General features: G+C 47.3%; 1 protein-coding gene across 6 annotated transcripts in view; it reads right to left on the bottom strand.

The window, feature by feature from the left end:
• Nucleotides 1–18903, bottom strand: part of ACTN1 (actinin alpha 1) — an 88194-nt gene extending 69291 nt beyond the window's left edge. For all 6 annotated transcript variants that reach the window (XM_027891721.1, XM_027891720.1, XM_027891714.1 and 3 more), the window contains exon 1: nucleotides 18637–18903. In XM_027891721.1, the coding sequence (XP_027747522.1) occupies nucleotides 18637–18741 (105 nt within the window). In that variant the 5' untranslated portion in view covers nucleotides 18742–18903. The remainder of the gene's footprint in view (nucleotides 1–18636) is intronic.
• Between the last annotated feature and the right edge of the window lie 482 nt (nucleotides 18904–19385).

Genomic DNA, 19385 nt, shown 5'->3' with positions numbered 1-19385 from the left:
CTTTTCCATTAACACTGTTTTCATCACAGAGAAGGGTGTAAAAAGTACAACTCTCTGTCCTTCCTCTTCCACGTTTAATTCATACAAACTTTAATCATGGATGATGATGATGATGTGACTTTTCAGATAACACAGAAAGAGGGTGATGGAAAAAAAGATCTTTGGAAATATTGAGAAAAACAGACTTCTGCACCCTGTGTTCAGAAACAGCAGCAATGCAGCTTGCTGCCAAATGTTGAGGCTCCAAAGAAGATAATGCAGGTTTTTACAAGCGAGCTGCTACTATACCGAAGAAGGGAAAAGCCCCATGTTGTGTACGTGCATGGGCAAAAATGAGTTTGTTAGGAGAGAGAAAGAAACAGAGGAACAGTCGCCTTGGGCCCCATGGAAGTTTGGTACACTTATGCCCATGCTGATAGCAAGAATAAAGTATAGACTGTGCTGCAAAATTACACCTTCCTTCTTATCCAAAACCACACCTCAAAAACTAATATAAATTTAACACTTAGTTCTCTACCACCACTACTCGTATTCAGCACTGGACAAATTGCTCAACGACACCCATCCAAACCCTTGAGCCAAGGGGCACAGTCCCATTTCCCTGACTAGTAATTGTTGAGCTGGTGCATTGATCTTGGACGAGGGTCAGGCAAAAACCTCCTTTGGTAGAAATCAAGGTATAAGTGGATTCCTGGCAAAACTCCCCTAGCTTCAAGCTTACACCACAGATAAATGCAGTTCAGTCCAATCCAGTCTTTGTCCTAAAACTGCTTTTCTGCTCTCCCCATAGCTCCCTTTGAAGGCTGCAGGGAGAACCACATCTCTGCAAGAGAAATGATGGCAGGCTGCATAGCTTCAGAGGAATACCAAAATGAAACACATTGTTTCAGGGTCTCTGGTTAAGTGCTAATCATCCGGATTTGGATGCCAGCCCCGATTATGAGAAGTATGTAGTAAACAGAATCGTGCCATGTGATATGTGGGCTTAACCCTCTTCCTGCTGGAAGCTGCATGTCAGCACAAAGTTGCAGTGGGAACAGCACAACTGTCTCCACAAACCAGCTGGCCTTTTGTCCTCAGCTTGGTGCTTGCTGCTGTCTCCTCTGAAGAGCCACACAATGGTAGGTTGCAGAAGGATGTATGCAGTTTTGACCACAATCAGTCCCCTGGAAGTCTGCTGTTTGGTGATCTACCCTGCTCTGATCCAAGGATATGGCTGGGCAATATTACATGCAGCTTCACAGGGAAAAGGGTATGGATAATTAAGATCCCGCAGTGGGAGGCTCGAGCTGATCTTGCCTGTGGGCCAGGAAGAAATAATCCCACTCCCAACATGCTGAATAAACAGTGGGTGGGCTTCAATAACAAGGGTACAGTTGTCCCAACCCTTTCCTCAGTAAGCAATCACGCTATTGTTACACTCCCCAGTAGGTATTGGCCATCACCCAGGGACACCGTGGCTGCCACACAAGCATCTGGGGCAGAGCACTGCACACTGTTCTCCCACTCCAACTGCTGCCACACACGTCACGCAGTTAAGACCATGCAACCCTACAGCAGCACCCACCACAGGTTGCAAAGAGAAAGTGACCTCAATCAGCACGCTAACAGACAACAGTAGTGAACCTCAGGCCCTTTCTCCCATGGGATTCTCTTTCCTTCTGTTGGCTCACATTATTATCAAGGCATGTAGGACCTTTGCAAGACTCTTGCTTCCTCTTATGCAGTCAGGTGGCCACAGAGCATTGTGCTAGTAAGGGAAACATTTTCTTCCTGCAGAAATAAGGCAATACAACTCAGAAAGTAGAGTTTTCACAGCATTAAATTCAACTTGATACTTAGCAAGCCTAGCTACACTTATTAGTGGCCCAGGACCTCCTCACATCCTACCTCCTACATTCTATGCAGTGTACTGGTAGCTGCCAGAGGAAGTTAGTCATTTCCACATTAGACTGTCTCCCATGCCATGAGCCAGCCAACTCATTTCTGCACACAGGTAAGTATTGTTAAGTGAATTAGAATTTATTTCTTCCCTTCTCAGCTGCCAAAATAGCTAAGCCTCTTGCATTTGTTTAGCAGGCTACTCTAGCACGCTTTTTTTCTGATTTCCTTATGCTTAAGAACCCAACCCTGATAATTTAGAGCCTGTCTCCAGCTCTCTATGTGGTTTCTGTGTATTCTGTGTTCTCTGTGTATTTAGGACTGTTGTAGGCTGAGTTCTACCCACAAAGACTCATCGCAGAGTCCCGACATGCTCATGCTGCCAACTTTGAACTACATTTGAAGCAACAGTTAGCAATAGAACAATAGATGTCCATATGAACAGTGACAGGATAGCAAAACCAGATCAGATCAGAGCACTATGCATTGGATAGTGAACAAAGAGCCAGGTACCCATCAGCGGAGCCACTACAGCAGAGCATCTCCCTGCCGTCAGGGAATTCCTATTTAGTTCACTGTAGCAGCAACAAGCCCCTCATTGTAGTAGCAAACAACCCCAGTTAAATTATCCCTAAAGGGAAGCACTAGCTCCCAGGAACAAGAGGTCACCCCACATCACAACCCTTTGCTCCCAAAACTCCCTACAGCAGCCTCTCCCCTCTTTAAAGATGGCTATCAGACTACTGGTACCTGTTCATGGAAGAAGTTTGGTGTTCTGCAAAGCAGCATGGCAAAGTCTTCAGGTTTTGAGCTTTTAAACTTGGAGGGCTAAAGATTGCACTTGCTGAGCGGCTTTGTGTCCTCAAAGCTTCAGCAACTGGTTTTGTGAGAACTGCACTGAGCTCTGGCAATCTCTACAGGGCCTAAGAGGAGGCAGCAAACGTTCCTGCATAGGCAACAGAAGCAGCTTCTTTCCCAGCTCAGCAGCTGCTGCGCAGCAGTTCTTTGACCAGCCATTAAGCACTCACTTCCAGAAGGCGGGAGACTGCATTGGACTTGAAAATGAGACAGATGCCAAATCCCAGTCCAGGGCCAGTGCTTGGGGAACCAGGCACTGTGATGTTCAGAAGACAGATGTGCTGGGATTTCTTTCCACAGCAAAAACAGTCAAGATTTTTTTTTTTTCTTAAACTCTCTCCAGTTCTTTCCCACTCTCCTGCTGCTTCCTCACTGTGGAGAGATATCTAGGTTTAACTCTTCTCCCTATTACTGTTTGGTAAATTAATTTTAACACCGATTAAGTTCTTTCATCTGGCTCAGAGGTCATGTCCACAAGTAGTAAATGTTGGAGCAATGCAGAGGCTGTGCCTTGCAAGGGGAGGAAGGAACAGCCATTTCTCAAGCAGTTATTGCTAGTTTCAGCCCCCTTATTCTATCAAGCCATAAGCACAGTCTCACAGCTTTCAACATGACTTATTTATGTCAGGCAGATTTCCATTCCCCACTCCAAAACCCTTCTTCAATCTCAGATATCTTGCATGGTTAGAGGTGGTTTTAAACTGCATTCCTACTCTTGGAGAGTTTGCGGACACTTTTTTCTTTTCACATGCAGACTAGAACTATCACCTGGACCAAGCTGCAAAAATTCAAGGAATTTGGGCAGGGCTTAAATAAAGTGAGAAAGCATTGCTTTGCTTTCCAACTTAGCAAAAGGTATTCAGAAGCCTAGAACAATGCACAAACCACAAGCTCCTTTGGCTGCCAGGAGCCAGGTCCTCTCTACATTTGCTGCAGCTCCAAAGGGATTGGTTTCATGGCTGACATTGTCCATTTTATTGACAAGCTGCCATTAAAGTGGGCAGTCCTACTCTGCATTTAACCTTCACTTTCCCACCCTGACACCTTCTTCTCTTAACCTTAGGCTCAGCGAGATCAACTCTTACCTGGTTGAAAACTCACTTTTCCATGGCATGTGCAGGTAATGATCATGAGTGCATCCAGCTGAGAACAAGTGACAGATAAGCACAGTCAGACTGGACTAAAGACTGTGAAACTGCATCTGGACTGAGTCTTACTCCAAGTAAACAGATGAAGAGAGAACACTCAGCACTTACATATGCAAAAGTTAAATAAATTAGGTGTGAAACATAAGATTTGTGTATTTGGAATCATCAGGGACTCAAATATGAATATACCTTATGTCACCCTCTGGCAAGCTCTCTAGAATACACTTTTCAGACAGCAACTACACCACACATTTATTAAACCATTTTGTGAGGCTGCAGAAGTAGCAAAGCTGACAAGCCAAAAGCAGATAAGCCCTACATAAACTATATTATAAGCTCTGGAGTGCATTATCCCCAATATACAGATGTAAAATATTTTGCCCACTAATTACAGAATATGCTGAGTTGGAAGGGACCCACAGGGATCATCGAGTCCAACCCTTAGCCCTGCACAGGACCATCCCCAAGAGTCACACCATGCTGAGAGTATTGTCCAAATGCTTCTTGAACTCTGTCAGGCTTGGTGCTGTGACCATTTCCCTAGGGAACACATTCTACTACCCAACCTCCCTCTGGGTGAAGAGCCTTTTTCTAATATCCAACCTAAACCTCCCTTGACACAACTTCAGGCCATTTCCTCAGGTCCTGTCACTGGTCACCACAGAGAAGAGATTAGTGACTGCTCCTCCTCTTCCCCTCACAAGGAAGTTGTAGACTGCAATGAGGTCTCCCTTCAGTCCTCTTCTCCAGGATGAACAGAGCAAGTGACCTCAGCCACTCCCCATATGGCTTCCCCTCCAGGCCCTTCACCATCTTCATTGCCCTCCTTAGGACAATCTCTAAAAGCTTTATGTCTTTCTTACATTGTAGTGCCCAAAAGTGCACACAATATTCAAGGTGAGGCCGCCCCAGTGCAGAGTAGAGCAGGACAATCCCCTCCCTCAGTTGGCTGGCAATGCTTTGCCTGATGTCCCCAGGACACGGTTGGCCCTCCTGGCTCATATTCAACTTGCCATTGAGCAGGACCCCAGGTTCCTTTCTGTGACACTGCTTTCCAGCATCTCATTTCCCAGTCTGTATGTACATTCAGGGTTGCCCCATCCCAGGTGCAGAATCTGACACTTTCCCACTGTTGAACTTCACGTGGTTGGTGTTTGCCCAGTCCTTTAATTTGTCAAGGTCTCTCTGTGGGGCCTCCCTGCCTTCGAGGGAGTCAACAGCTCCTCCCAGTTTTATGTCACCTGCAAACTTCCTTAGTATCCCTTCCAGTCCTGCGTTCAAGCCATTTAAGAAGATGTTGAAGAGCACAGGCTCTATAATAGAGCCCTGTGGAACACCACGAGTGACAGGTCACCTCATTCACTATCACCCTCTGTGCTTGACCCATGTGCCAATTGCTCACCTATCACATGATGTGTTCATCCAGCTGTGCGCTGGATATTTTGTCCAGAAGGAAACTGTGAGAGACAGTCCTGAAAGCTTTACTAAAATCCAAAAAGATTATATCAACTGTCTTCCCTTGATCAACTAGGTGGGTAGGCAAAGCAAGCAGGAAATAGTGGGTAAATTAAGTCCCATGATAGAAATAGGCATGTCTAGATAATATTTCTATTCTCTTCTGCTAAGATCAGAAAGTTGGTGGTTTTTCTTAGCACTGCAACTTCATGACAAATTAGCACCCTTACAAAACTGTGCTAAGGGTTTACATGAGAAGTCATAGGAGAACATGACTTACCAATCCACCAAACAAGGTCAGAGATAATACAAATCCAAGTGAACTTTGCAGATGCCTCACTCTTAGCTATAGTATGGACAATATTCATTCCCAGAGGCATGCTTATCCAAAGGACTTCGCTTACTACCTACTTGTGTACTGTGTACTTGTGTACTGTGTACAGTGTCCCAGCACTGATGAAGAGCTTTGCTCTTTGCCCAGAGAGCTGTTCCTTTGGATGGACTGTGCACCCCAAATCCACATCTTCAATTCCCAAAGCCTGACTGTTCCCAGTACAAACACTACCTCAAACCTTTCTGCTGCTGCCCCACTCAGAAGCAAAGCAAGGCTTGCTCAGGGGTTGCTGAAGCCCAGAGCCAGTGGGGGACTCCCAAATAACCTCTGAAGAACAGTGACACCACCAGAATAGTCCCTACATGAAAGAGATTAAGATAATTATTAAAATCTTACTGACAAAAAGTTTAAAACATCATCTCAGCACCACACCATTTTGTTAATGTATCACACCATGAAAGCCAGCAACCCATCTAAGCAGAACAGCAATCTTCAATCCAAAGTATAGTAGATCACTGAACACAAGGGCAGAGTAAGATGGGAACACAGATTTCCCTCCCCAAATCCTGTTAATGAAGGTGAGACAAGGAAACAAAGAGAGAAGAGGAGGAGGTAGAATTTGAGATAAGGAAATACGGGTAGAAAAAGATATCAAGGAGTACTACAAGATGCTTTAAACTACAGCAAAATTTAACAAAAGTAGCATGGTGGCGATTCTATTCTCTGGTTACACGCACATCAGAAACACACTATGGAATACTGCTCTGCTACTGTAGCAAGTTGAAAGGATGTGGAGAAAGTAGACATCTGAAGCTAAAGATGACAGAAATACAGAAGCACCACTTTGAAATGATCCATCACTAGACTTCTTCCTGAAGAGAGCTTGAGAAGCACTCAGTCAGAGTGTGCTGATAGTGGCTGCACCAGCACCTAAAACCAACAACCACTCAAACGCATAGTGCTAGTGCAAATGAACATGGAACTGAAAATCATTTCTTTGAGTCAAGTGCATTGCATGGAAGTACTACAAACAGGATGTGCTGAAATTGGCACAAGTGTCTTAAACACTTAAAAGTAAAAAAAATTAAAAAGATACATTTAAAATCAGTTACCATCTTTTCACACCGGAGATGTGAGGGAATGACACTCACAGATCAGAGTTCTGTGGCACAGGGAGGTGTACAAACACGGACCAGAAACACAGTCCCTTTCTCCAATTACCCTGCAAGCTAGAAGCCCAGCAAGAGACTGCAGAAAGATGCAGGTAGAGAGAGTGCAAGGCAACAGGCAGACTCTGCTCAGGTCAGCAGGCAGAGATCTTGGCATACCACAGTGCCCACCACATAAATGTCTGGCCACTGGCACTCTAGACTTCCTTCCCACCTTACTGACCACTCTGACTTACATGGCAACAAGCATATTTTCAACCTGCATGATAATTGCTCAAGAGCAAAACGAAAACCCTGCAGTGGGAGTGGGTTTTGGGTGGCTGGGTTTGACAATGGTGCTAGTAGTAGTGGTTTTTTGTTTTGTTTTGTTTTTTTTAAAAAAATCTCCTCCTTAGGCCAAAAAGACTTTTCATTTTTCTGACCCCATCACAGGCCAAATATTGCAAACAAATACCCTGCTCAGCTGCTGAGTACAGCGTGCTTGCCAACTGATGGCTGGCAGCTGGGCAGATAGGTATTTTACCACTGCAGGACTTTTTTTTGCTGTACTTGCATGTTCTCACCCACCCTCACTCCTCCTCATCCAGCAGGGCTCTCCATTTTAAAAGTTGCCCACACTTGATCCTCACATGCCCCTCCCCCTCCCCGAGAAGGAAGAGCTTAAGTTACAATAAGCTTCATCTCAAAAGGTAAACATGAGGAGGCAGAACAGAGACAACATGCTGGTAATGCCCTCCTGTCAGGGTATACTGGGAAGAGTAGGTGAAGCCTCCAGGAAAGCTGCCTCACTGCTCCCAAAAGGAGAAGTGGCTGAAGAATGCAGTGAGGGATGTGCCTGCTTGGAAATCCCAAGTCCTGCAGAATCAATCTGCAGGGCCAGAAGCTAAAATCCCTTGGCTTTGCCTGTGCAGTTAGTAATTTGGTGGGTGGAGGGAGAGCACAGGCACTGCACACAGGACAAGAGGGTAGCCTGACAGCAAGGAGACATCAACCCTGCAGCGACATAGTGATTTTCTACCATGTGTAAACCAAACATTAAATCCTACTACATCACACCTTCAGTGCCACCAGCTGCCCTGCAAGATCCACCCGACACCACGGTCTTCTGCCACAGCTTGCAAAGAGAAGGCTCTTTTCTGACAACAGATCACCACCATAAGCTACGCACACCGGCTCACATCTCTGGGGCTCCCAGGCTTCTCCCTGCTGCGGGAAGGCCACAGGGCAGCAGCTGGAGCTTGGCACAAGAGGTAGTGTGGCAGCTGTGCCAGGCTTGTCCTATGTCCCCCGCACCCACCCCTGGACCATCGGCAGTAATTACCTCCCACAGGACTGCAGGCAAAAGTTGTTCCAAGCTCTGCAAACAGAGGATATTATGCTTCAAATGCTTTAGTTACTGTAAGCAGTTCACTAATTACAGTAGTAATGGTTGGATTATGGCCAGTTAACAGCTTTAAAGAAACAACCCATTACAGGAGGGGGAGGGAAATACTCCTTTGGGTTTAGGATGGAAACAGATTTCAGCAGTCCACCCCATAGGAGGCTGTTAGTAGCTGGCTGGGTCAGACTACTTGCAACAGGCTGCAACAGCAAGAAGCAGTGTAATGTGTCACTAAATGATATGCTGGCTCATGAAAATTAGCAGTGTTGGAGGAGGTGTGTTTGCAGGAACAGAAGGTCTTCTGTTAATACGCTGGTCCTGTCAACTCCACCACCCCTCCATGACTGGACTGAAAAGACATGATGCAGGCAGGTGTGTACACGCTAAGTTACTGACAGAGTATCATGCCTGAGATGCTTTGTTTCAGCACGCAAGGAGTTGTGACTACAGGCATTTTAGAAGCTCTTTAGCAGAGACCTGCTAGCTCCAACCAAACAGCCTCATGCAAACACCCACACTATCAAGAGCCAAGAACACTCACTAAAAAGAGCAGAAATTTCCTTTCATTAGCAGTTGTTGCCAGCACTGGGAGGACTAGAAGCCTGTACAAGAAACACGCAGGTAGGCTCCCTACACACCTGCCACACACATCTCTTTGCTCTTTTATAGTATCTGACTACAGAGCAGTCTGCAGAAAATCAAACTGGACCAATGGATCCCTGCAAAAAGCCCTATCCCAATGCAGAAACTGCAACAAGGACTGCCAGCTCTGGAAGATTAAGTTTTTTGTGGCCATACCTTTTCTAAGGAAGGCAAGACTCCCACATACACAGTCTCCCCACCTTCAAGGGCACCTTCCAAGAAAGAGTAAAGCAATATCCTACTTTACAGAAGAAATCCCCAGTGTGTTGAAACCACAATGAAAGGAAAAATACTCATTCACAGACGACTCCCCTGATGGTACTGCCAACAATATGTCATGTCCCTGCAAGCCAGGTAGCTCTGCCTAACCGAGGAAAGCCAAACCCTTGCACCACAACCACCCACTTTTACTTCTCTACTCGCCCTAGGAAAAGCAGGTCCCTACACCTCTATCAGCCCTCACCAACAATAGCCAGCCCTTAGCGGTGACACACCACCATTGGTATCCCTTGCACAAGCTCTTCAGTGACTCCCCTTGCTCCCTCCTCCAAGGAGTATCTTGCTCTGCTTGGTCTCCTTGTTTTCTTTTCCTTCAGAGGTCTTTCAGCTGAGGACTGGCATAAACTGAGCTTGGTATCACTGGTTGGAGAGCGAGGATTTCTGGCAGGAGAAAACCAATGGATCTGGGCATCTTGCCCGGAGTGAGTTCAGACTTGGCTCACCACAGCTGGAAATAGTTTCATCCCTGGCCAGAGTTCCCCAACGGCCCAACAAAACCCTTGGGAAACAGCAAGTTTCCACACGTTGGCCACTTTGAAACAGACTGGTTCCTGTTTATGAATGTACTCCCCCAGTGCCCCCACCCAGCCTTCTCTGCACAGCGCAGCCACCAAGTGCCACTGCCAAAAGGTGCTTGATGAGCAAGCACTGACGAAGCACAGGGTCTCACGCTGTGTGCAGAGAACTAGGTGTGGCCAAGAACAATGTTTCCTCTGGACAGGCTCCTCCTGTACAGCAACACCACAAGCAGAGCTAGAGGGAAGGCAGAAGCTTGAACAAACATACACCCACACTCCTCTTGCCACCACACCCTTGCACTCGAGCTACTGCTCTCCCCTACTTCATTGGTGGGAGACCTCCACATCTCCCAAACCAGAGAAGACATGTAGGAAACTCACACGGAAGCATAAATATGCTTAAAAAGCAGGAACTGATTTTGGCTGCAATCAAAGTTTTCCTTAGAAAATTGAGTGCTTTCGGTTGTGATAAACCCTGGTGTAGATGTGGTCTAAACAGTTTTAAACAGCCTCTTTTTTTTTTTACATTGTTTAGTAGTTAAGAAATTAGTTTGCTTTTTTTCCCACCCATGGAGTCAAAATTTAAATTTTTCTTGGGTTTAATTTATTGCGATGGTCCAGGGTTTTTATAACATTTCTACTCAAGGTCCCGTGACAAGAAGCATACAATTGGACACCGGTTACCATCCAGCTGAAAACATCCATTACAAATTCCTTTATAATTGGACATTAACAGATAACCAAGCAATAGTTTACTTTAACAAGCTCCACCTTCTTCTTGACCCACGTTTTTCTTTGTTCTTGAGGAGACACCTGCAGCCATCTTGGGACTTATAACTTATAGTACTTATAAAAATATGCAAAGGTTTATAAAAGTCCATAAAAGCACTACACACAATATAAATTGCTCAGACATTCACTATGTTCTTCCCACATTAATTCATTTAAGTAGCAAAACTAACTCTTCATTTACTGAAGGGTAGATTTAAATAAAGTGAGGAGGGGGATTACAGGTAAGTAAGTACATTGGATAGCAAGAGAAATTCAGAACCTGTAGAGCCACGGAATCCGACCAGGAAACAGGGCTCTAGGATGTACACATTACTTTCCATGATGAAGAAAAGAGCACTCAGCTGGGATGCTGAGACCGTATATGGTTCTCTCACTCTCTCTCATCTCTCAGAGACCTTTACGGGCTAGCTCCCGCAGCGAAGATGTAACAGCACAACTTCCATTTACAGCAGCAGTAAAGTCTGAGTGCGTAGCATCATATGTTGCAGTGAGGAGTAGCAAGTGCCCTGGCTGCCTGACCCACAGGCCATGGAAAGCAGAAGTCCTTCCTCCACTGCCAACTGCCCTTGGTTCAGCACCTCTGTAGGACACAGCAGATGTTCTCAGTGTTGTAAAATGAAACACAAGTATTCTGTGTGAAATTTCTCCAGCCACCCAGAATTGTGGTCAAGGAAGGAGCAGAGCGAACCAGTTGCACATTCATGCTGTGTTATGTGACAGAAACACAAGATTTCAAGAAGGGTCCTCTGAAGAATGAGGGCCATGCATAGGACACATGAGCAGAGCCCACCTATGCTATCCTGAAGCACAGGCCCTACACTGCAGTAATGCTCAGTCACTGCAAAGTCAAGCAGACTGCCAAAAGTAGCAACCAGCTCATCTATCAAGTCATCCCTGCCTTCCCATTGACCACATAAGCCATCTAAGAGGATGTGGAAAAAGTTGCTGCTTAAGAAATCTGCCCTGCAGCCTCACCTACCTATCAACTATCCACACTGGTGTTTCTGTAAGATTGCCCAGTAGCCCTGATTCACTGGTATTCAGAAACCTACTTGAAACCACTCCAGTCTGAGTGACAGATCAGGTGATATGGAAGCATACAACACTGGTGTCCACTGTAGTGAATGTAGTCAAGACACGGTCTTTTCACTTGCCAGCACTTCCCATCTTGGCTCTAATGCAATAACAGAAAGGTCAGTTTTGCTGTAATTTCTCACACCACAGGGTTGAACAGAATGACAAATCGAGAACTCATCTGGATGAGAGACCAAAATCCCCTCTGTTTATGCACACATACCTCAGCCCTGCCAATGGGACCTGTTTCAGAGCACTGAGGTTTGAGAATGTCTCTGCAGAGCCTCATTTATGTTGTAGTGCTTCAAAGCAGCCATGGATTTGGAAGAAGAAGAAGAGGAGGACAACTGTAGGCAAAGGCACGAGGACAGCAAGCTGCAGTACTGGTACAAGGGTTGGCTTGCAAAGGCCTGACCCAACCCTTACCAACAGAGTACACTCATTGCCAGCTGAGCGGGAAAGACACAACGACAGGAAACCAGCATGGGAAAAAAACAGTTCTGCTTTACTGCCTAATAGGGAGCCAAGAGGTAATACTGGCACCACGCCACACCACAAACATCCTATGACCAAGTTCTGCTCTCATGCAGAGAGCAGGGAAGGCGGGGAACAAGAGCAGGGAAGGCAACAGCAAGAGGGGAAGAGGAAGTGAGCTCTTTTTGTTAATCATATTCATGATTTGCTCACTCAAGCCTTTTCATGATTGGCCCAAGAAGACCCCAGTTCTGTCTGAGGCATCTGGGTGACTACTGGGAACCTGTATGTCAGTGTCACATGCCAGGATCAAAATAAAGTGGTGGGTGGCTCTACAGACTTCAATAAAACAGACTTCTCTGGCATGACTAGCATCACACAGACAGTTCTGCCGCTGACAAGTCCATCTCTCCACTCTACACCAACTCATCCCAACAGATAAAAGCTCTGAGTAACATGCTTCAGCCCCAAAATCTCATGCCTCTCTGAAGAAAAGGTAAGTAAGCGCCTCTCTAGCTGAGGTTATGTTTTTCCTACCCTAGCAGTTGTCAAGAATATTATACATCTTTTCCCCTCCTTTAGACACAGTTCACATATGGCTTTGAGGGGATGACAGTTGCTATAGAAGATTTGTAGAAGTTATGCTAAGCACATTCCTTATGGTAACCATCATGTTTCTAATAGTCACACATGGCAAGAAATCAGTTGTATATTCTCATACAAAAGACAAGGAAACTCTGTTGCACTGTCTTCCATCTTCTCAAACGTAATTTCTAAGATTGCACAAAATACCTCTAAAAAATCACAGCAGCATATCTAGTAAGCCCCTGGGGCAGGCACAACAAATTAAAGTGAGACCAGTCCACTGTATGTCGTATTTTTGCAGCTTCACAACATTTCCCCAGACAGTTCTCCAGCCTCTTTTCTACAGTGACTGCTTTCCACACCTCATTGTAAGAATGAGCACAGCCATTCTCTGCTAGCATAAGTGCACCCCAGAGAACAGGCGAGGTGTTAGGCACAACAGTGATAATCCACAGGCAGCTGGAAAATACTCTCAGTCCTTCCCCAGCACAGCCATGCAAGTTTTCACCATCTCAGTCACTGCTGCTTGTGCCAGCCTTAAGAACTTCAGGTCAGTGTTTTCAGTGAATTCCAGTGAGGCAGCACAGAAAAGCACACACTCACAACCTGGCTGAGGAGGTCAACTGAACCCTGCTTCTCCTCCAATTAAAAATGCATGAGAACTGCACCTCTCACACAGTGCACATGAGAAGAGCAAAGTGCCTTCAGCAGGAGCTCAGGGCTGGCACAAGCAGTTACCGTTCACTGTTCACCACTGTAACACACATGGCTTCTAAAACTGTGATTCCAGTGTTCTTGAACACTCCTACTGAACAGGTTTACCAGCCCACATTCTCATACATCCAGTTACACTTGAATTATACAGCACCTGGTTCCTTCTGAGGGGACAAGTTCTCACCAAATAAAAACAAAACTGGTTTCCTAACAGCTTCTACTTAAAGATGCCCTAAGTGGCACACCAGATGCCCTAAGCTACGAGCACTGCAAGCAGGCAAGTGATCAAGGCAGAAAACAATGTTATCCTCTCTAGCCTTTGCACTTATGCACAGAAAAAATGTCATTACTAAATCACATGCACAAGAATTTAAACTGATTGCCTGAAGCGGTCAGCAAGAAATTCCCCAGACAGACACACTTGACATCACTGGGCTGATAGCTGGATGCCTTTGAGGTGCTTCACCCTTCCCTAGAGGATTAGAAGGAAAAGTTCAACACATTTTGGTGAGTATCATACGTTCAGTCATATACAAGTTGATCCTTGGAATCTGTTATAGAGTCCTCCTCAAAGAATACGGTCTCCTCTAAGCCCAAGCCTACTTTCTCCTTAGTTTTCCCCCTTACATAGCATTCTGAATAGGAGGGAAAAAGAAACAGTGATTGTGACTTTAACATTTTCTCAGAGATAATAGTCACACTCATACCACCTGATCTGAGCGTGCTACAGGCTTGGAGTGGGGGTGTTTCCATAGGGGCTCTGTTTAATGGATACTTTCTATCATTAACAACCCCACCTCCAACGGCACAGCAAAATTCAAACCATAGCAAGAGCAGTAAGACCTGCTGGAGACAGAGAAGGGCCACAAGATCCATGGCTTTTTAGTTACTGTATCTTTACATGCAGTACACGGCACAGAGCGATGAGAGGGGTTCTGGGAGACTGCAGTTTCTAACCGAGAATTTCTGTAAGTTCATGAACCACTGTGTTTAGTAAGCACTTCTTCAGGGCAGAAAAGGTGCTCCCAAAGCTTGTGCTATCACTGTTTCAGCAGCACCACAAATCTGAACAGTACAGTTCTCTCAGACAGAGATATTATTTATTGCCACATTGCCACAGAGATGTCAGCCTCATGAGGCAGAGCAGCACTGGATAAAGACAAGGACATTTATTTCCATCAATTTTATCTTTGTTTTAAATAAAGAAAGCATTACTATCCTTTCCTACAGCATTTAAGTTACATATGGCTGTCTTCTACATGCTGCAAATGAACACCGTTTCCTACTCATTATCAAGACAGCAGCTGTCAGGACATAAAGCAATTTGGCATTTAAAGTTTCCCTGCTAGCTCTTCAGCTGAGACCAGTTGCTTCAGGTCAGATTTTAAAATAAACCTGAATGAGGTGTACCTTGAGCAACCAGCTCATGAAATGAGAGCGGCCAATGGGAGAGTCTGTTATACGGAGGGTCTGAAGCCTGACCCCTACCAGTCCTCCCCAACAACATCAGCTTCACCCCAGTGGCATTCCTGACCTCTCTGGGACACTCAGGAGGCTGGAGGTAGATGGCAGTTATTCTTCTCACCAGTACTCTTCCCCTCACCTGCGAAGATGAGGCAGGCATGCTGAGCACCAAGAGGCTCACCTAGTCCCTCGTGCCAAATCCAGCTCCTGAACCAGCCCGTCAGGAAAATATTGAACACTGCAGCTGGCCATTTGTCATCAACTGGGAGAAATGTCCTTGTGGGTGCAAGTGACAATCTCTTGGCCACTAAACACCCATGTATGTATTTTTTACATGGCAAGCTTGTCTATCTCGACAGCTAGGTGAGAAGGTTGTACTGGCTTCCAGCAAGTTTTGCTTTGTAACACCGGGAAACAAGGATCAATCTTATTATGCCTTGGCTAGTGCTACTTGGAGGCTTGACTCCAGACAGGAGAGAAGGCAGAAGAAAGAAAAGGCTATTAGAAGAAACTACTGAGTTCAACAGTTCAAACTACTGAAACACAGTTCAAAGGAGAAAGTATTTTAATCCTCACAAGAGACCTCCTGCTCCTGCACAAAAGATTGTGCAGAGTTTTACATCAGATGAAAAGTAGCTGAATTCATTCTGCACATTGTATTTTTTGCCACTTAGGAATAGCAGTGCTGTGATAAGCTCTTTAAAACCTCTTAGTCTATTCTGATAGACATGAAAAATAGGCTTCCTATGGAAAGCTGCTTTCCTCCCAGAAACTGTCATTTTATTCCTACATCATAAAACAGTAGCTTCTCAGGAAGAGACAGATAGGAAGAGGTACAAGACCATAATTTCTTCTCTGTATCATATTCAAGAGGCCAGGCTTCACCCTTCAAATATGAAATTCACTCTGCACTTCGCCTATTTATCCATTTCAAAGTACCATCCCAAAGAGCAAAGGATGTAATAATATCTGTCTCAGTGCAGGGAGGGAACCGGCAAATCAGCTCCCAAAAACTCAGCAAACTTGTCCTTATAATGCTCCTGTAGAGGCCATTACTAAAAATCAGTAGATGTTCCCACTTCTGATGTACACCCTGAGTTCTGCTGAACCCGTGCAGCCAGGAGAAGGGAAGCTGGACATAATTCATCTTTGAGCAACATCTCTAGACTGCTTGCTTCCCAAGTCTCAATTAGTCCTAGCTGCACAAAGCCTGGCAGGACAGTACTGTGGCACAGCTGTCCTCAGCCCACAGGGCCTTACTGAGCCAGGACACAAAGGGGATGGGTTGAAAACAGCCAGCAAGACACAGACACTTCTTGCACAGACACTTGCTCACTGTATTACTTTAGACATGCTGTCCCTGCTCCCAGAGAGGGCCCGAGCATCAAAATTTTGAGTGACTCACTGGCTGACTTCAGTGCTATAAATAATAATTATGACAATAATTCAATGGTACTTCAATCAGACTTAGGTGAAGGGAAACCTAAAACACTTGAGTCAATCAGAAAAGACAGAGCCTGAAGTGAGCCTACACAAATATTTGGGAAGCTTGAATCTCTCTTGTTGATCTCCGTAAGCTATTAACTAACAGGTATTTTAATGAACATTTATATTTAACTACTGCAATGATTTCATTTCACAGGTAAGAAGGAGTGACAGTTTTACTGCATCGCACATCCCAGGCTTATGCTTGGTAGATACTGTTACCTCCTTACCTCCGAAGGAAGCAAGCCCCAAGACCCCAACAGGGCTTTTAGTCACATTCAAACCCCCATGAGAGGATCAAGACTGTCTTTGACATCTGCACAGCCTGCCCAGGCTGGGGGTCCAGTCATCAACCTCTCTGAGGCGTCATTAACCCTATAGTTTGCAACAGGGAAGAGCCATTGCTCCCAGATCTGATCCTTCCTAACTACAGACACCAGAGGGGTGGGACACCATAAAACTATGAGCTTGCACTCACGGTAGAAGGGAACAACAGCTTCAGTTGTCCATCAGCAGGAAGAGAAACAGCAAAGTGACCCCTCCACCAATAACAGACAATTAATGATATAGACCCCTCTCCAGCAAGCTGGAGAGAGCACATCAAGTTCAACTGGTAGCAATCTACCATCAAAAGAAGTCGGCTTTGATCATTCTGAAGCAGATGTATTCATTCCGTAAAAATCCCTCTTGGCTTCTCCCCTCCGCACAAGTAACCCAAGTTAACAGAGTAGCTCTCTGTCACCCTCTTGTGATAGGACCAACAGGACTTAGAGTCTCCTGGAGGGAGGTGATATTAAAAGCGTATTTACAGCATGTACCAGAACCTGGGGTTTGAGACTTCTTTTGAATCCAAACGTTCCACTCCTGCTTCTGACAACCAAATCAGTGTCCCACTACACAGAAAATATTCTACCTCTCCCTGCACCATGAAAGCCAAAAAAACCGACAGCATGACAACCATTTCCCTTCACAGCCTGTGAGCCCATCTCGCTCTGGGCCCCACGGTCTGTTTCTAGATGTATTGGCCAGACATAGGCGTGGGGCTGGAAACAGAGTTCGCAGCCAGGCAGATCTTTTGAAAAGGAAGAGACTTCCCTCCTCAAAGGAATAGAGCTCTGACTTCCGATAAGCCATCCAGGACTCACACCCCAGACCAAGATTATATTCCTCGCTTTTCCTTTGTTGGAATTGTAAGCTCACACACTATCAACTCTTTCTCCATTAAATGCCCTTGTTTGTACACTTTACTTCTTGTTCTCTCTACTCTTACCACTCAAGTCCCTGAGTGAGGAAATTGCTGACAGAAGGTCTGTAGATATCACCTTCAATTAACTCATCAGGCTCCAGGGTAAAGACTTCTAAGTGGCACCATTTCAGATAGCTCTGAAAGAGAGAACCTGAAAACTCTTAATCTGGAAGCAGAGGAGTGTGTGTGGGGGGGAGAAAGGTTAAAGAGGAATAAGCATCTTCTCACTGGTGTTATCCTTCCCAGTTGTTCCCAGCTCTTTACAGAAAGCTCTGCACATCGGGCTACACTATATATATTAATATATCACTCATGCATAAAAGGCAATATTGTCCCCTCTCGCATGGAAGGTTTGGGGTTTTCCTGCCTGCTCGCAGCTCGAGCAGTGCAAGGCGCGATCCAAAAAGAGTCCAGAGAGAACGAGTGACCGTCTGGGAAGCTCGGCGGGAGCCTGCTGCACCCCGCGGTGCCCCTGCCATGCCAGCACGAGTGCCGTTCCAAATTCTGCTTTATTGTTGTCTGATGGAGTGACTAAAACGGAAATGTTTCGGGGATTAGGATTCCTGAGTGATCTAATACAGGATGCTTTTGGTTTAAAAGAGGAGGGGAAAAAAAAATAACTAGCGAGCGGAGAGGCCGGAGCTCCTCCTGAGCTCCCCTCCCCACCGCCACCCTTTCGGTTTAAAAAAAGGGCCGAATGTTACCATTTTTGGACATGAGCTCCGCGCAAGCCCTGCCCTAAACCACACCATTCAAACCAGAAGCCAATTGCCGTCCCGCCGCCGGCCGGCGGGGCCGGGGCGCAGGCGGCGGGCGTGCAGGGGGGATGCGGTGGGGCCCCGCCATCGCCCCCGGCGTCCCCGCTCCGCCCGCCCGCACCTGCGGGCCAGGTGCCGGTGGCAGGGCGGACATCTGTTGCTGTGGGGGCCCTGCCGCCTCACCTCCCTTCCTCCCTCCCCGTTCCGCCATCACCTGCCCGCCCGCCCGCCCCCGCGGCCCCGCCACGCCGCGCAGCGCCGCGCCAGCCCCCGGCCGGGTGCGCACCGGCCCCGCCGCGGTGGCAGAGGGGACGGCGGGGCCGGGTCCCGGCAGCACGACGGATGGGCGTGTGAGGGGAGAGGACAGAGGTGCGCCCACCTTCCTCTGCTGCTTCTCCCAGGCTGGGTCGAGGAGCAGGTCCCGGTCCCAGTCCTCCTCCGGCTGCATGTAGTCATTGGTCTGCTGCGGGTCGTAGTGATCCATGGCTGCGGCGACTGCTGCTGCCCTGCCTGTCCCGATCCGTCCCGATCCGTCCCGTCCCGTCCCGTCCCGCGGCTGTGCCCGCTGTGCCCGTCCCGGCCCCGCGGCCGCTCAGCCCGAGCGCGCGGCGGCGCAGCCCGCTCCCACCTCTCCACCTCGGCCGCGCGCAGCGCCGCGGGGGCGCGACACACCGCCCCGCCCCCCGCCCGCCTCCGCGCCGCTCATTGGCCGCGCCTCGAGCGGCCGAGCCCACACCCATCAGGGACGGCGCTCTCTCATTGGCTGTTTCTCACGTCCATCAAGGCACAAATAGGCCGCGATAGGCGGTTTGCGGTATCCCCGCCCTACCGCCGTCCCCGCCCGACGCCTCCGCGGCGGGGCCGAGGCGGGGGGTTCCTATGCCGTGCCGGGTCGGGCCCGGCCGATGCGGCGCGGCGTGGCGCGGCGCGGCAGAGCTCGGCGCCGCTTTCGGGGTGTTTGTCTCGCAGCATGACGGGGCGCGGGAGCCCCGGAGCCTATACCTGCGGGCGGGACGGCTGAGCGGAGCGAGTCCGGGTGGCATTTTACAGGGAATCACAGTATCACAGAACACTCTGAGTTGAAAGGGTCCCGCAAAGATCATCGAGTCCAACTCCCGACCCATGTGC

The sequence above is a fragment of the Empidonax traillii genome, unplaced genomic scaffold, assembly GCF_003031625.1.
Source record: "Empidonax traillii isolate 1590-97213 ecotype Southwest subspecies unplaced genomic scaffold, ASM303162v1 scaffold328:size603334, whole genome shotgun sequence".
NCBI classification, from domain to species: domain Eukaryota; kingdom Metazoa; phylum Chordata; class Aves; order Passeriformes; family Tyrannidae; genus Empidonax; species Empidonax traillii.
Note: the sequence above shows the minus strand (reverse complement) of the source record. Positions and strands in the feature narration are given on the sequence as shown.